The 17,884-nt window shown below is 44.6% G+C and overlaps 1 protein-coding gene across 2 annotated transcripts in view; it reads left to right on the top strand.

Annotated features, from left to right (window-relative positions):
• The window catches only part of VWA8 (von Willebrand factor A domain containing 8), a 407,445-nt gene extending 389,901 nt beyond the window's left edge, over positions 1 to 17,544 (top strand). For both annotated transcript variants that reach the window (XM_008260014.5, XM_051850641.3), the window contains 3 exons: positions 11,413 to 11,511; positions 12,192 to 12,430; positions 14,839 to 17,544. In XM_008260014.5, coding sequence (XP_008258236.3) covers positions 11,413 to 11,511; positions 12,192 to 12,430; positions 14,839 to 14,947 — 447 coding nt within the window. In that variant the 3' untranslated portion in view covers positions 14,948 to 17,544. The remainder of the gene's footprint in view (positions 1 to 11,412; positions 11,512 to 12,191; positions 12,431 to 14,838) is intronic.
• Positions 17,545 to 17,884: the final 340 nt, after the last annotated feature.

The following is a 17,884-nucleotide window of genomic DNA, read 5'->3' as shown; positions in this document are numbered from 1 at the left end:
TGGCCCCAGAAAACAACCCCATGAGTTAAAGGACTGATTACTACAGAAGAAAGCCCAGTACCGGAAGGAAAGGGCTGCTTTAGGCAGTGGATGCTGCAGGCTGACACAACCCCCAGGACTGCACAAAGCATAAGAAGCGGGCAGATGGTGGCCCAGCTCCCAGGAGTTCCAAGAGCCATTCCCGTGCCTCCAGGGAGAGGCAGTGTGATGATCACAGAGTGCTGAGACTCCCTTGCACCTCACTCGGTGGAGTTATGCAAGGATGCCTATTTGTCCAGTCTTCGCTATTGCACAGAAATAATTATTTTTAATTCTATTTTCCATGACCTTTTTAAAACTCATTTTTTCAAAATTTTGATTAGTTTTTAGCAGAGTCAATATGGTTGGTAGATTCTATTTTTCCATGAACTTTTTAAAGTCCCCTCATATGTATATGTTCTTTCATTTAAAAGTAAATTATAATCGGACAGTGTTGTGTCACAGCACATTCCCCCCCATACACACACGCACCCCAGTTTGGATGCCTGTGTCCTGTTTCACAGTGCCAGTTCGAATCCTGGCACCTCTGCTTCTGACCCAGCTTCCTGCTGGTGCGTACCACGGGAGACATCAGGTGATAGCCACACACGTGGGAGCGTCAGATTCCTTGCTTCTGTCTGGCCCAGCCTTGGCTGTTTGCAGGCTTTTGAGGAGTGAATTAGCAAATGGAAAATCTGTGTGTGTGTGTGTGTGTGTGTCTGACTTTCAAATAAAGGAGCTTTTTTTAAAAAAAGTAGGTTGTAATCATCACAATGCTTTAATTCTAACTGCTGTATTATACTTTATACTCAGACTTCTCTAACACAATTTCAACACCATTATCACACCTAGGAAAACTGCCAGATATCACATCATATCCTACACAAACCCAGTTTTCCCAAGAGTGTCAGCAATCAGGATCCAGTCAAAGTCCACATCCTCCTTTTGGCTGTAATATCTCATTAACCTCTCAATCTGGGACAGCATCTCCACTTCCACTACCAGTTTTTGCTTCTCGTGAGTCTCTCCCTTGAGAGTCCAAATCAGTTGTCTCGTGGACCATCCTTATTCTGGATTTGTCTGGAGGTTTTCTCAGTGGTGCTATTTAAACTTGTCCCAGTATCCCTTCTACTTCCACAACTCCTTACAGCCCTTCCCGCCACATCCGGCACCCTGGAGACCACATCCCTTACCTACCCACCCCTGCCAACACGGCTGAGATTCTGAGTAGCACCCAGCCAGTCTGTGGTAGGGCCCCCCCCCCCGCCCCGAGGCCACCTCTGTAAAGGCAGGAGGCAATGGGATGAGCCACTTACATTCTGTTTACAATAAAGTATTTGGGGCATAGGTAACAGGTGCACATAGTACAAAATATGAAAGGTACAAAAGGAGAAAGGATGAGGAGCACACCTCCACCCGCCCTCTCCCAGCTGCCTGCTCCTCTCCCTGGTGCAGCCATGGTTAGTGGATGTTCTGGTCTCTTCTCAGAGGTACTTGACCAACATACATCAAGTGGCTGCACACCGCACACTCTGCTCTGTGTCCTTGTTATATGATCATACCCAACTCACTTAATCTCTCCATACTTTGATTTCCTCATTTGTGAAAGAGGCATAAGGACTAGAAACAACTAAGGGAATGACGTAATATGCCCAGAAAATGTAAAATGACACCTGAGCAGACCACAGTTTGCGGAGCTCCTGGTGAAAAATGTACCCTGTAGCCCAGGGTCGCATCCCCTGTGGTACCTGTAGGAATCCCACAGTGTGATCTGAGACTCCCACCCCCAGTTCCAAATGGTTCTTGATGCAGTCATGTCTGGGGTGTAAAGGTGTCTGGTCTGTATTTGCTTTGAAGCCTGGTCCGGGCATTGGGCTCCTCCCATTTCTCTTGGCACCTGCCTGGTGTTGTCTTTGGTTTGGGCTCAGCTCTGAGCCGTGGGTCATTACAGCCCCGGGTCAGGAGACTTAGGAGTGAGCCTCCACTTTTCATTCCACGTTAGCATGACCCAGGCCAAACCACAGAGACCCTTGAGCAAGAATACTCGGAAGGAAAGGCAACTCCGTGGCAAGACACATCTCAAAGCCATCTGGCATGTTTAAGTTGTCCGTATTTGTTCTGCTGACTCAAGTCACTTATTCTCAGGAACAGCATTCACAGCAAGTCACTTAAGACAGGAGCAACATATTCACCTGTAATCAACAAAAATTCTAAATTAAAATTAATTTTTATTTGTTTGAGAGCCAGAGACAGATTAACAGACAGAAATCTTCCATTCACCGGTTTACTCCCCAAATGCACACAACAGCCAGGGCTGGGCCAGGCCAAAGCCAGGATCCTGAAACTCAACCTGAGTTTCCCGTGTTGGTGGCAGGAACTTAAGTACTTGAGCTGTCGCCTGCTGCCTCCCAGCGTGCATCTGAGCCGGAAGCTGGATTCGCAAGTGGAGCCTCAGGCACTCCAATGTGAGATGCAGGCATCTCAAATGACGCCCTAGCCGCTGTACTTAATGCCTGCCTAGCATAATGTTGAGTGAAAGGTACCATGGTCAGGCTTAGCTGGCCCATTTTGTTTTAGTCAGGACACATTGTTCCTTTACCGTCATTTCCCATTTGTTTCTCGTGATTTCTCCAAGCACTAAGAATGTCTTCACTGTAGTCTTAAATGAGAATTCCTCTTCAAAAGCTCAGAATACCTTAATTTTTTTCTTCAAGGTACTCAATAACAAAAGCTTGGTGAATATTTCTCCACTAAGCACTCAAAAAGGGCACCAGAAGACAGACTTATACAAAAGTTGAACTTGGGTAAAAGCAAATAAGACCTCAAAGGTATCGTCTCTATGAAGGCATGTAAATGGTGTAAACCACATTCTAAGGCAGCGGTTTTCTAAGAGTGTGACAATGAGCCCCTGAAGGGTGTTGGGGGGGTGGGGTGTGTGAGCAACACTTCCTTCCCCACCCCCCTCCGTCCACCCCCAATTCTACTAAAACAGTCCCACCTGTATTGATATTGTACGATATGCATTTAGGTGGGTTTTTCTGAAATATTTCATTTGGAGAAAGGGTTCCACTACTAAAAAAAAAAAAAAAAAAAAAAAAACACACCAAAAACTTAAAGGAAAGGGAAAGCCATTATTGTAGGATTAATCCTGGATTGCTATTTCTTCTAGATTCTGAAGGCTTTCTTTTTGGGAAAATATGTTGTCAGTCCTCAGATGTGGTCATTCATTCCTCCCCTGATAGGTGGAAGCAAGGCATAGGTGTTCCTAAAACTACGAAAAGTCAACTGTTATACCATTTCTTGGGTGTGCCATTGCATTTTCATGGAACCTTAAGGAATGGAATGGATCTTAGAAATTGTTCCCACCCTCCTCCTCATTTTACTGGCAAGAAAACTAAGAGAGGTTAAGGTTATACATCTAGACTAGGAAAAACCAGGACTAATGACACTTCAGGGCTCTTTCTGAGTTGTTTCATGCATATTTCTTTTTTTTTTTTTTTTTAATTTGAAAGTCAGAGGAGGGCGGAGGCAGGTGGGGGATCTTCCATCTGTTGGTTCACTCCCCAGAGGATCACAACAGCCAGGAGCTTCATCTGGGTCTCCCATGTGGGTAGCAGGGGCCCAAGCACTTGGGCCATCTTCTACTGCTTTTGTCAGGCCATTAGAGGGAGCAACCAGGACTTGAAACGGCATCCATACAGAATGCAGGCATTGCAGGCAGTAGCTTTACCTGCTGTACCATGATACTAGCTCTGTATTTCTTGAAGTCATTTTATTTCCACCCAGTTAACATTTTCAAAAATCTATAATTGAAGAGCAAATCATTATTACTTAGGTAAAGTGCTCTGTCTTCTCCCACTCTCAGTATCTTCTCATCTGTTGGAGGTTTAATACATGTAGTTTTCTCTAATATATCTTGGTCAGGAAGACTGAGTTAACTGTCAGAAGAATATAGAAAAACATGATTCACCTGCTAGGAAAAGCCTTTCTATCAAGAACTTAGTTCAGTGTCTGTAATTAACCTCCTTTTCCCATTGTCTTAGGAAAATGTTCCAAACACTTGGAGATGGACACTTTGAATCATTCTTATTGCCACACAGAGTTAGAACCAAAGAAGAGTGTAGGCTTCTCTGCACTCATGCCAAATTTTGCAAGCATTCAGGATAGACTCAACTGTCACTGTAAAAATATTGGCCAAGTCAGCCATTCCAAACACTTAATTAGAGGTGAGAAGATAGACTCATTGGGGAAATTATTATTGCTCTACAGTTAAAAAAAAAGATAGATTGGGGGGCTGGTGGTTAAGCCTTCATCTGCAGTGCAGATATCCCATATGGGAACTGGTTCAAGTCCCAGCTGCTCCATTTCTAATCCAGGTCCCTGCTAATGTGCCTGGGAAAGCAGAGGAAGATGGCCAAGTCTCTGGGGGAATCCATGTGGGAGACCTGGAAGAGGCTCCTGGCTCCTGACTTCAGCCTGGCCTAGCCCTGGCTGTTGCAGCCATTTGGGGAGTGAATCACTGGATGGAAGGTTTCTCTCTCTCTCTCTCTCTCTCTGTGTGTGTGTGTGTGTGTGTGTGTATACACCTCTGTCTTTCAAATAAATAAATAAATCTAAAAAATAAGAAGCTGGATTTGGAGCCAGAACATATGGGTTTGGTTTCCACCTCTGCCAGTTCTGTATCTGTGGCCTTAAGATAATCTGTGAATCTCCCCAAGCTTCTATGTCTTCATTTGTGAATGGGGGTAACACCCACCTCACAGGTTGTGAAGGGAAACCAAAGGAGATGAGATGTGTAAAAAAGCACACTGTTCACCGCAAGGAACTCTGTAATGTTGACCACTAGGGTCAGTAAATGTGTTGACCTGTCCTTTCAGCAAGCCTGGGGAGTAGTGAGACAGAGATCATTCTTATTTGTCAGCGGAGTGAAGTGATTTACGAGCTCACACTGCTAGAGGTCATCTATGCCAGCGTTATGTACAGGCTGGAAACAAGGTTTGGAGGGGCTATGCAGCTAGCTCTAGATCAACAACCTTGTGAATGTCAGAGCCAAGTCCAGATTCCTTGACCTTCCAGAACATTCTGGATTGACTTCAATGAGCAGAAGAAAAGTTAGCCAGCTAATACTATAGATGATTAGCTAAGACCCTGGGTTCTGAAGGTACTTCTTTCAACCTTTTAAATCACACGTTGGCCTTCTCATCCTTTGCTGCCTGCATTCAGTACTGCCATCTTAGAATGGTGTATTTGGATTTCCAGAACAAGTTTAGAATTGCACATGTCATCAGTTTTCAGAAACAGTCTCAGCCTCATATCTACTTACATGAGGATGCTTCAGAAAGTGCCTAGAAAATGTATATTCTGAGAAAAACTATGTGTGAATTTCAATACTTTAGCACCAAAATCGACTGATTTTTTTATTCCATTTTTCATAAACTTTTAGAAATGCCCTCATAGATATATAATAAAGCATAGCCTTTCCTGAAGCCAGCCAATGAGTATCCTTCCCAACAGAAATGTAAAATAAACTTTATTCATAAAAATGCTAATAGCTTCATGTTCCAAGCACAGGATTGTTTGCATTTTGTGTTATTAATCAGCCTTCTGATTTGATGATAAATCTTTGTGTCTTGACTAAAACACAGCATTTGTTTTCATTTGTTATTTTTTTCTCTAAATGAATGAGATTTTCAAAAGCAAATATAACAAGGAGGCATTTAAACAAGTATTTGAAACAATGGAGTATCAAAAATGGGCCTTTCTAATTGATGCTTTTTACCACTGTGCTTTGGTATTTATATTGAATGCTCAATGCAATCAATACCTCACAGGGATTTCAGGAACGGTCCGAAAAGTGGTGAAGTCATGATCATAAAAATGCTGAGCTATTCAGAAAAAGTTACAGCATCAGCGTTGGAGGTGTGATGCCAATGGTGAGGCTCTTGGTGCTGGACTCCAAAGGCTCGTTCCTGGAAGCAGGTTCGAGTCCCTGTCTAACCTGATGGTCATGGCAGCAAGCAGCCTGGGTGAACGGCAGAGTCAGGAGTTAGAGAATGCACATGAGTGTGTTTGCTTACATTTTCCTGGACCCACATGACTTCGAGCATACTGTTGGTGAAACGTGTTGGGATTCTTGCATAGCATATTCTAGGTAATTATGATGGAGAAGTGCTGTTTTTACTAGAAGCTTAAGATGCTGTACAGTAACACCAGGGCATACTTCACATTTGGATATACCTGGATTCCTCTCAAGCATTTTATTTGGTCATAGAGCAATCCCCAAGCCCATGCGGAAGATGAGCAACCACAGCCTAAAAACAACTGTATAACCCCAGCCTGTCCCTGAGGTGTCTTCTCCAACCTTGGCCACCCTAACCGGACACAAAGGCTGATCCCTCTGCAAATTACGCTTTCCCTTACTACAAAGAAAGTAAAGAACAGGAAAAAAGGAAGGAAGAAAATTAAGTCTCCAGCCCATGTGTCTTTATCCCGGTTACCTAAGTATAGCATGCTGCTTTTCTTCTCAAAGGCAAATAGTTAAATAGATGCATCAGTCAACCTAGTTAGTTGATAGATGGTCAGTTGCTAGAATATTTCAGTCAACCAATATCTTGTTTTACAGAGCGTCTAATAACTCATTTAACTGCTATGTGTTTAATCATTAATTACCAACTTTTCTGCTTGCTGTGGGCAGTTGTATTGACCTGTGAACAGACCTCATGGTCAAAGATTTATGTATCTTAGCTGTTGTCATTTATTTACTAAGAACACTAACCATCAGTTAAAAGGTAGGAAAAAGTTGACCAGATTCATGGCCCTCGCATCAGCCCAATGTAAGAAATCTGCCTCTGTTCAGGGAACCAGTCTTCCCTCACATGTAAGATGCTGTTGAACAGATTACTTTGCCAGCCACATAACGAAAGCAGCCAACCTGGCACCTTCTCGGGAGGACTGGTTCCAGGCGGCCCGCTGTTCCTGCCATGACCATTGTCAAATCAGGCTTGTCGGGCCTCCCTTGAGCATGCTTCCACAGGAGAATCATGCAGGCTTTGTCCGCATCCGTGCCAGTCCCAGCACTAGCACGTGAGTGACCATCGTCAGGCCCATGCTGAAGCCAGCAGTTTCCTGAGCTGAACAGCTTTGGCTTTCAATTTGTATTTTACCTGTCACTGCATTCATAGCATGATACACTGAGGAGACTTTCTTCATATACGCAATGTGTTACAGCCTTAAGAAGCACTTGCCAGCCTTTTTCTAAATATTGGTAAATCCCCCTCATAGCTCTTTTGTATCATCCTTTGTATTCATGACAGCAACCTTACAACCAGGCACGGGAGAATCTCCCGACTCCTTGTCTGCAGTCCCTTGACTGGCCCTACCTTGTCTCTGGCCCTCCCATGAGCCAGGATGTCTATGGGGCCAAAGAGGTGTGCCCACACAGAACCTGTTCCCAGATGATCCTCCTGGTAGCTGAATCCCCGGTGATCCCAATCAAATGTCCCCAAGCTGCTTCCAGCCCGTGCATGGGCCTCTTACCCAGGTCCATCTTCCTAGGGCAGACTGGCCAATTAGTGTGAACACCGCAAGATCTGAGTGGTATCCAGGGGGCAGACTAGGAGCCAACATCCACGTATTAGCCCAGAACTTTGAGGAATCCAAACATTTGAAATGTGACCCTGGATTCCCAGATCATCATAGTCAAAGAGGGAAAAGAGAATATAATTTACTTAATAGTTTGTAGGCAGATTTATAGCTTTTAAATACTTACACAGCTTAGTGCCAGCATTGTGGTATAGCAGGGTAAAGCCACTGCCTGCCGACTATACTGCATCCCATATGGGTCCAGTTCGTGTCCCAACTGCTCCATTTCTGATCCAGCTCCAAATGGCCTGGGAAAAGCAGCACAAGTTTGCCCAAGTTTGGGCCCCTGCCACCCATGTGGAAGACCCAGATGAAATTCCTGCCTCCTGGCTTCGACCTGGCCCACCACTGCCCATTGCAACCATCTGGGGAGTATACCAGGGGGTAGAAGATAGACCTCTCTTTTCTCTCTTTCTCTCCCTATCTCTGTAACTCTGACTTTCAAATAAGTCATTCAGTCTTTTAAAATAGATAAATAAATATTTACACATCCTACATGGGCCTCGATGAATGTCACCCTCCTGAGGATGACTGCGGGGTCTTCACCTCCAGCCACATCTCTCCTCCCCAGTACAGTTTCAGCACATCTCCATGCAGCTCATCATCCCCCTCCCCCCAAGATAACTTACCTTCAGGTTTCTGTGTTTGCACAATAATGACCAGGAGTTTTTCTACTTTTCATTTTTAAATACCATGATTTGGGTAGTGGTTTTCTTGTCAGCTAGCCTGGACTAACCACCATTTATCACATGACTGTTGAGGGAAAACGCATTCCAATTCCCAAACAGCTTATTTGAGAAGGAGTGTGACCCACATGCAGAAGGAACGCTTCTTTTTGCCCCAACTTGACTGGAGGCTCTCTTTAAGTGTTTATGGAGTATGCATGTTAGGCACTCTCATAAATACCAAGGATGCAAAGATGACTGTGATAGGACCTCGCCTTCAGAGAACTCAGCATTCTCAAAGGAACAGATGTGGAATAATTGCATTCACCTGTAACACCAAGTAGTGCATTGCACACAGTAGGTGTTCAAAAGACAGCTGTTGATTGATGGTTGGTGGATGTCAGGGATTTGTAATCATTTTATCCATAGTGCTCTAGGTGCTCCGTAAAATCTTTACCTCAGAGCCACACTCAGGATTTTCTTTGCAAATGCCTGTGGCCCAGATGCCTCAGGGTCTATTCTCAGCTTCCTATCAGCATCACAAAAATTCTTAGAGGGAGGTGAGTGGGGAGAAGGAACTTGGGGACAAATTCAGCAGTTGGCATGAACCATCTTGCCCCAGTTATAGTTTGCCACGGGTCCCGACTTCTTCCCAGATTTGGTAAAAGAGGTGTACCTGACTCCTGACTGTAGCCTTTTCTCAATAGACAAAACTTCTGTGTACATAGTAAGATAAAAAATTGGAAAGGTATTTCCAAAATTGAAAAATATATGTCATATACATGTAAATGGCAACATAGATTGTAAAATCATGTGGCCCACAGTTCTCATGTTAGCCACAAGTGATATAGATGTGAACAGTCTGTATGTGAACACATACATTTTATTTATTTATTTTTAAAGATTTATTTATTTTTACTTGAAAGAGTTACACAGAGAGAGAAGGAGAGGCAGAGAGAGAGAGAGGTCTTCCACCCGCTGGTTCACTTCCCCAGTTGGCCACAACAGCTGGAGCTGTGCTGATCTAAAGCCAGGAGTCAGGATTTCTTTCCGGGTCTCCCATATGGATTCAGGAGCTCAAGGGGTTAGGCCATCTTCTGCTGCTGTCCCAGGCCATAACAGAGAGCTGGATAGGAAGTGGAGCAGCCGGGACTCGAACTGGCGCCCACGTGGGATGCCGGCACTGCAGGAGTTGGCTTTACCCACTACGCCACAGCGCCGGCCCCAATTACACATACATTTTAAAGAACATAGAAGCTTGAGGCCGGCGCCATGGCGCAGTAGGTTAATCCTCCACCTGCAGCGCCAGCATCCCATGTGGGTGTTGGTTCTGGTCCTGGATGCTCCACTTCCAATCCAGCTCTCTGCTGTGACCTGAGAAGGCAGTGGAAGATGGCTCAAGTCCTTGGGCCCCTGCACCCATATGGGAGACCAGGAAGAAGCTCCTGGCTCCTGGCTTCAGATTGGCACAGCTCCAGCCATTGCAGCCATTTGGGGAGTGAACCAACAAGGAAGACCTTTCTCTCTGTCTCTCCTTCTCACTGTCTGTAACTCTACCTCTCAAATAAATAAATAAAATCTAAAAAAAAAAAAAAAAAAAAAAAAAATAGAAGCTTAGGAGCTTATGTAGCAAAGCATTAACAGATTATATTTGATGGGATTGTGAGTAATTTTTACTTCTCTGTGCTTTTCTGTAATTTCTACAATGAATGTGTTTCACACTTTGGTGAATAGAAGAAATGGATATGTACCAAGGATCTTCAAAAAGTTCAAGAAAGTACAGTTATGAAAAAATTGGGCATAGAATCCAGCTGTTTTTATTCCATAATAAGCTTATCTTTTAATTCCGTTTTACACAGACTTTTTGAAATACCCTTGTAATAGTTTCTATTGTTGCCTCACAAATTAGCACAAACATAGCAGCTTAAGAATAATGCTTATTTACTCATAGGTCTGTAGTTCCAAAGTTCAGCCAGCTCGACTGGGTTCTCTGATTAGGGTCTGAGGAGGCTACGTCAAGGTGTTAGCCAGGCTGGGTCCTTACCTGGAGGCTGCGGCCGAGTACCCAACTGTTGGCAGAGGGCAGCTCCTGCGGTTGCAGTCAGAGGGCCCTGCTCCCTGCTGGTACTCAGCCATAGCTGCCCTCAGCTTCTTGCTGCCCCTGAGGTCTTCGCCCGTGGGCCCTTCCACCCCAGGAGCAGGTAACTGCCTCACGTCAGAGCCCCCTCTCCCTTCAGATGCTCCAGCTAGCCTCCCTTTTGATTAATTCAAAGTCAAGTAAACTTAACTGCATCTGTAAAACCCCTTGTGCCACCCAAGTGAACATAGTCTGTGAGAGGCAGCCATTGTATTTACAAGTCCTCCCCACACTCAGGCAAGATTATATAGAGAGCTTCTATGCTAGGGGCTAGATCCGTGAGGACCACCTTAGAATTCTCCTTCTCAATGGGTGTGTGTGTGTGTGTGTGTGTGTGTAACCTTCTTTTAAGATTTACTTATTTATTTGAAAGGCACAGTTACAGGGAGGCAGAGGCAGAGAGAGAGAGAGAGAAAGAGAGAGAGAGGTCTTCCATCTGCTGGTTCATTCCGCAAATGGTGACAATGGCTGGAGCTGAGCTGATTCAAAGCCAGGAGCCAGGAGCTTCTTCCAGGTCTCCCATGTGGGTGCAGGGGCCCAAGGACTTGGGCCATCTTCTGCTGCTTTCCCAGGCCATAGCAGAGAGCTGGGTTAGAAATGGAGCAGCCGGGACTTGAACCAGCCGGCGCCACAGCACCAGCCCCAGCATAACTCTTCAAAGTCTCTCCTGAGAGTTAAGAATGGAATTTGTGGTATTAGCCCCTGAAGCTGTCATCACACTTTCCCACTGCCGCTGGAGAGCAGAGATCACGGAAGAGGGTGGATTGATCAGAAACAAACGCATCTGGAATTTGCTTGCCTTTACTGATAAAAATCTGTTTCTCGGCACTTCTTTATGGCCAAATGTTGAGCAATTTTGGACAAAAGCAGTCCAAAGAGTTGAAGCTTCACTGGCCCAAGGACTGTCCTACGAGTGGCCATGGATCCTAACTCTGATTCTCTTGTGTATAGTATGACGTCGCTGGGCACTCTGGAGATGGCTACAACATTGGTCTCGTTCCGGTTAACAAAATCCCCAAGGACAATAAGCAAAGGCTAGAAATTCTGAAGGTAAATGCGATTTGATTATAACTGTGTTGTGAAATCAAAACATGCCCATTTTCCCCGAATGGATTTTGAGAGTACTTCAGATTGTGTGGGGAATGCAGGGCGATTCTGCCACCTGTCTTTCTCAGTCATACATGGTCAATAGGAGGAAAAGAATGCCCCTTTGAGGATACTCTCAGCCCCAGCTTTATGTAGTGCTTACTATTATCTATAAACTTAATTTCAGCTACTGAAATCTGTGGTAGAAAACACACACACCGTGAGTTCCAAGTAAATTTCTTTCATTGCTATTGATGTGAGTACAGTGTTTAGCACTAAAACTTTGGTTTTTGGAAACTCAACCCATTCCTTATCGTATCTTGTATCATATCCATCTTTCTGTGTGATATCAAGTTTTATCTTTTCCCACATTTTCTCACTTTTCATGGAAGCTTGAATTTGTAAAATGCCAACTGTGATAGTTTTGCAGTGTTTCTTGTTTATAATGACAGTGTTTACCAAAGACAAATATCGCCATGTACTGTTGTCATTGTAATGGTCAAATTAAGTAGAACGCAGGGAGTTTTTACTGATGTGTAGTAATTGCTCTTTGTGCATTCTCCTGGCCAATGGAAAAACCATCATGTTTATTTTGAAAAGTAAGTTTCTCATCCATGAATTTGTGCAATGTCTCTCACCTCCAGACAATGCATGCCCACTCCCAGTTCTGCATGAGTGGGGACCACACGCTAGAGGGGACAGAACACGCCATCAAGGAAATTGTCAAAGAAGAAGCTGATGAGTACTTTGTCATAGTCTTGAGTGACGCAAATCTGTCGCGATACGGAATACATCCTGACAAGTTTGCCCAAATCCTAACAAGTGACCCTCAAGTAAATGCCTTTGCCATTTTTATCGGATCTTTAGGTGATCAAGCAGCCAGGTAAGTATGATCCCAGGCAAAGGACAGATCTAAAGATAATGTGCACCTGACACACAGCCTTTCAATGGGAGAGCAGGGGAGGAGACTAAAGAATCAAAAGTAAAATGAACAATCAGCAAGTTGTCCAATAATAAATTAGACAGTACTTTATACATCTGGCACCTTACATCAAGGTCCCAGGCTCAGTCTAATCAGTTTGTTATCATATTTAAAATGATGAACATCTATTTTCCTAGCATAACAGACAATATGTGTGTGTGTATATTATATGTGGATATACTCATACATATGTATGTATGAAGATACTTGAAAATGTTCATGGAAAAGCGAAATTAAAGGCATGAGTTTATTTTGGTGCAAAAAAAAACTTTTTATAAGATTTAGTTATTTTATTTGAAAGGCAGAATTACAGGTTTGGGGGCAGAGAGAGAAGGAGAGAAAGAGATCGTCCATTCGATAGTTCACTCCCCAAATGGCCACAATGGCTGGAACTTGACCAGAATGAAGTCAGGAGCCAGGAGCTTCTTCCGGTCTCCCACATGAGTGCAGGGGCCCAAGGACCTGGGCCATCTTCCACTGCTTTCCCAGGCCATAGCAGAGAGCTGGATCGGAAGTGGCGTAGCTGGGACTAGAACCGGCACCCATGTGGGATGCTGGCACTACAGGCAGCAGCTTTACCCGCCATGCCACAGTGCTGGCCCCAACTTTATTTTTTTGTAATTCATATTTCCATGAACTTTCTGAAGCTCTGTTCTATGTCTCCCCAATAAGAAAGGGGAAATGAATAGTTAGGTATATAAGTTCGCATGTACTGTACACACACACACACACACACACACACACACACTCATCTCCCTTCTTACTGGGAAGACTAGGCAGAAGAAACACTTGGAGAAACAGAGTAAGACCGTATATATCGTTAGACGTTACACTGAATATACTGAACAATCACTCAGGAAATTTATGGTCAGATCATAAGTGCCATTGGGGGATGAGCTGAGAAATCTGGAAACACTTTCTTAACTTAGATGCACTAACATTTATCTTCTTGAATTGCAACCAGAAGGAGCTCTAGACTTTTGTCTGTTTAAAATGCCAGTATTAAGTGGAGAATACAAATGAAAGTAAATCTCCCTAAAATTATATAACAAAAAAAAAATTCCTGCCTAGGCACAAAGGGCCCCCCTTTTTGTTCATCCACCTCTTTTACGCATCACGCTCTGTGGCATAGTCCTATAGAGACTAGGAAATGTTCTGGTATCCAAAATGCTACCAATGTTTTCTATTCCCTTTGCCTCACGACACGGTTGCAGGGTAAAGTTGAGACCAGACAGAAAATTATGTCATTACACTCACTTTATTACAACTGCCTTTGTATTGTCTCAGTTTTATGTGTTAGCGCTTTTACGTCTTCCACAACCTCCACGTCCTCCAGTGCAAACGGTGGTTTTTCTGCCCCACGTTCCTCATCATCAGCCCAGTATCAGGCACACAGCAAGCTCAACAAGTACTGGCTGAGCTGCAAAGGCTGTTTTGTCTTTCGAGTGAACAGATCCTGTTTGAATACTTAAGAAAGCATAATAATGCCCTTGTGGTTTCCTAGGGAAGTGGTCCAACATCCACTGGCAAAAGATACGTTGCAGAATTAGCTGGTCTACCAGGCATGCCAAATGTATGAAACTACACAGAAGGGCCGACTTATTAAATGTCATTCCAAAACCAAATGGTGTTGGCTCAGTGAAAGGAGCCATTCGTTGGAATAGAACTGTCTTGCCGTTCTATTGCCTTCAAAAAATGGCCTTTTGTTCCAAATGATAAGTTGATAGTTTTTAAAAGTTTTCATAAGCCTATGTGAGCTCTGTGTCATCGAAGCAGCAACTGCATCATCCAGGTCCCATTTCACACTGTGTTCTGTGAAGGAAAAAGGACGGAGAGAGGGGGAGAGGGAGAAAGAGAGAGCCACTCGGGGTTTGGCGAGGCAGCATTTCCGGAGGCCTTCTTCTAAGGCAGGAAAAGTGCCTGGAAGGACCAGGTGAGCTCATCCCAGACGAGATTCTACCAAGATTCACAGGAGAGAGTCTGCCAAGGGACTACACAGAAAATGCCAGGAAATGACGGAAACAAAAGGAAGACATTTTCTTCTTTTTAAATTTGCTGATTCTCTCACTTTTGGTTCTCTGCTGTCACTGTGTCTCTCTCTCTCTCTCTCTCTCTCACTCTCTCTCGCTCTTGCTCTTCCAAGACTTTCGTTGCCTAGTGACAGCCAATCCAACTGCAGGCAGCAGGCAAGGTAGCAGAATGGAAGGCTTCCTTCCCTAAGAACCCATTTGGATGCAGGGTTTGCCAGGGCAGGAGGCGGAGGGGAGCCCCGAGCTGCATGGTAATTCCTTCCCTCTCCGTCTTGGCAGGCTTCAGAGGACTTTGCCAGCTGGCCGGTCTTTTATTGCCATGGATACAAAGGACATCCCTCAGATTCTACAACAGATCTTCACCTCCACTATGCTGTCGGGTGTTTAAGGGACATCCTTGGGCACCCCGATGACCCCAGGACTGGAAATAAGGCAGGAATAAAGAGCATTCTGAAGAAAAGCAGACTGGATCATTCTGGGATTCCTGGGTCTCCCCACACTTGCTCAGGAGTCGAGACTGAGACAAACAGATGGGAGGAGACTCGTGTGTGGAAATCTACAACCGCTGATGAGTTTAGAACTCATTCAAGGAAGCAAGTTGACCTGCATTTTACGAAAGGTCAGGGCAAAGGAAGGTGCTTGGTCTCTGTTTCCTAAACCCAGCGGGATGAGGAATCCTGTGCCTTTGCCATCATACATCATCTGTCACCTGAGATAAGGGGCCACCCCACCAAAGGGGCCCACATGCTGCCGTCCAGTGATTGGTTCTGCTTTCTCCCCACTCTGCACTGCCCAGCAAAACAAAGACTGTATAGCATGGAACCCACTGAAAATCTTCCCAACAGCAGTATTTCATAAAAGGTTGCATTTTCTCAATAATTCCATCTTCTTGGCCAAGGCCAAAAGGAGTCAAAAGAGCCTGCGAGTGCCTGTTCTCCCACGTGACTTTTCAAAGGCTCTTTACATAAGAAAGAGCGAACGGCTTGTTCTGCTGCCAGAGTGGACGGATAAAGACGTCTGGCCCCAGGCTCCTGTTTTTCTTGTTCTCCTAGCGCCTCCCCAAAGTTTCATTTGGTGGAAGGTTCAATCCAACAGATGCTCAGGAGGAAAAGTATTTATTGAGAACATTCATATAAAAATTACTGAAAGCAAAGTAAAAGGCGGTAGAATTGCAATAAACTGATTGTGGATTTCTGTAGCTGTAAAAAAAATTTTTTTTCAAGCCTCATTCTTTTTTCTTTCAAAGCGTACCTTATTCCTACGCATTCTTGGCCTGACCTTCTTCTGTAGGCGCGATGTCAATTTGTTTAATGTCAAATGCCTCAGCCAAAGCCAGTGTCTCTGCAGCTAGACTCCTCCAATAAAAAGCTCATCTTCACAGGGACGGCAGAGTCAGAGACACTGGAGACCGCAGGGGATGTGTGCTTTCTTGTGAGTTGGAAAAATGAGTCCTGTTAATAATTTTGTCTGATTCACCCTTATATAATGAAATTGTACGGGCCCATAATTTCATTGTAATGGAGAACAGAAGAAAAGATAACACCATTTATTCTACCACCGCTTCTCCCTCTCATTAAGTGTCAGAGAAATAGAAGCAATCAGATTTCCAGTGCAGTTTTATTACCCAGCGTGTTTGTATGGCTTGTCTTGTTATCTGGCCAAATGCTTGCTTCGTGTATTGGATCCACCAATGATGCAAGCAGTTTCAATCTAATAAGTACCTCTAACACGTTATTGCATTAATAACAACCACAGCTAGTGTTTATTGCCTATTGCTGTACTGTAGGTGTATTCCAAGTGATTCCATACATTAGTTCATTCAGTCCTCACAACACCAATGCAAGATGGGTATTTTTTAAGATTCCTAACACAACCAACTCTTCATATTCCTGGATTCTGCATCTATGGATTCAACCAAGCTAGGATCAGAAGTATTTGGGGAGGAAAAATTACATCTACGCTGAACACATGTAGGCTTTTTTCTTCTTATTGTTCCCTGAAGATTATAGTAAAACAACTGTTTATGTAGCATTTACATTGCAGTAAATAATGAAGGTAATCTGGAGACGATTTGTAGTGTGCAGGAGGATGTGTGGGAGTTGTGTGCAAAGCCCACACCATTTTATACTCATAGAAGGGGTCTGGACATCTGTAAATTTTTGTCTGCAAGGAGGGTCCTGGAACCAATCTTCAGAAAGAACCCCTGAACTACTTTCCATTCTTCCTTATACTGGTAACTCAAGAAAGTGGGCCGCACTCACAGCCAGGCAGGGGCAAAGCTGAGCTTGTGACCCCATCCCTTCAGTACCGGTGGACACACTTCACACTACGTGTGCTACTCCCACTGCCTTTCCCCTTCCAGCAGTTTCTCTTCCTGTCCCCTGTCCCAGGTGCAGAGAGCCTTCTCCTCTCCTGTCTACCAGAAGCCTGGAGGCTGGGGGACCACTTCCAACTGCCCCTTCCTTCCCGGGTCCAGCCGAGAGCTGAGGAAGTGGCCGCTTCCCCCGCAGTGGGGCCCCTTTGCTAGCCCCAGAGAGACTTCCGAAGTGACTCAAGACCCCAGGGTGATGAAAGGAACAGCCTTTTAACAAATCCTCCCCATGCAAAGTAACTACCTGAGTAAGCAGAAGCCCCTCTTTTTTTATTTCCTTTTGACATGGAAAGAATGTTCTCAAGTAATTTAATTTCCCTTTCCAGACTAGCCAGACATCCTTTGCAATTGTTATTTAAAAAAAAAAGAAGAAGAAGAAGAAGAAAGAAATAGAACTCCTGGGCTTCCCTTATTTGTAAAAGGAAAGGATCGTGGGGGAGGGGAGCGGGGCGTGAGATGATGGGTTTGTTTTCACTTATTGCAATACCTAAGAAGTGTGTGCATTTATTATTAAATGTGCTTCATTACGGGCCACTCCAGACTGTTCCCAGGACCTTCTTGGGGCCAGGACGTTATAATAAATGCATTGTGTGCCCCAGGGGGCTCCGCTGAAAGGCATCTGACCCTCTGTGTCGGTAGAGAGCGCATGTAACACTGAGAAGGGTTCATTGTTATCCGTGAGCAGCCAGGAGGAATGAATGCTGTGAATAGCCGCCCTATGTGCTGTGGGGTTCCCCCTGGACGCCTTTGTGGGCCCCAGCAAAATGACCTCATCATGCCGGGGCGGCTCGAGGACAGCCGCAAGCTGTGGATCCGAGCGGGAGTCCTCCGAGGGAACCCATCAGATGTTTGGAATGAATCATTTACTTCTTCCCCCTGCACCCTTTCCTGTGAACTGTCAGACGGGGAGAAATCCATCAATGCCAGCAAAGGTTTCTCAAAACAAGCTCTAGG

Source organism: Oryctolagus cuniculus, chromosome 9, assembly GCF_051225735.1.
Source record: "Oryctolagus cuniculus isolate XC-2025 breed Fujian yellow rabbit chromosome 9, ASM5122573v1, whole genome shotgun sequence".
Classification (NCBI taxonomy): domain Eukaryota; kingdom Metazoa; phylum Chordata; class Mammalia; order Lagomorpha; family Leporidae; genus Oryctolagus; species Oryctolagus cuniculus.
Note: the sequence above shows the minus strand (reverse complement) of the source record. Positions and strands in the feature narration are given on the sequence as shown.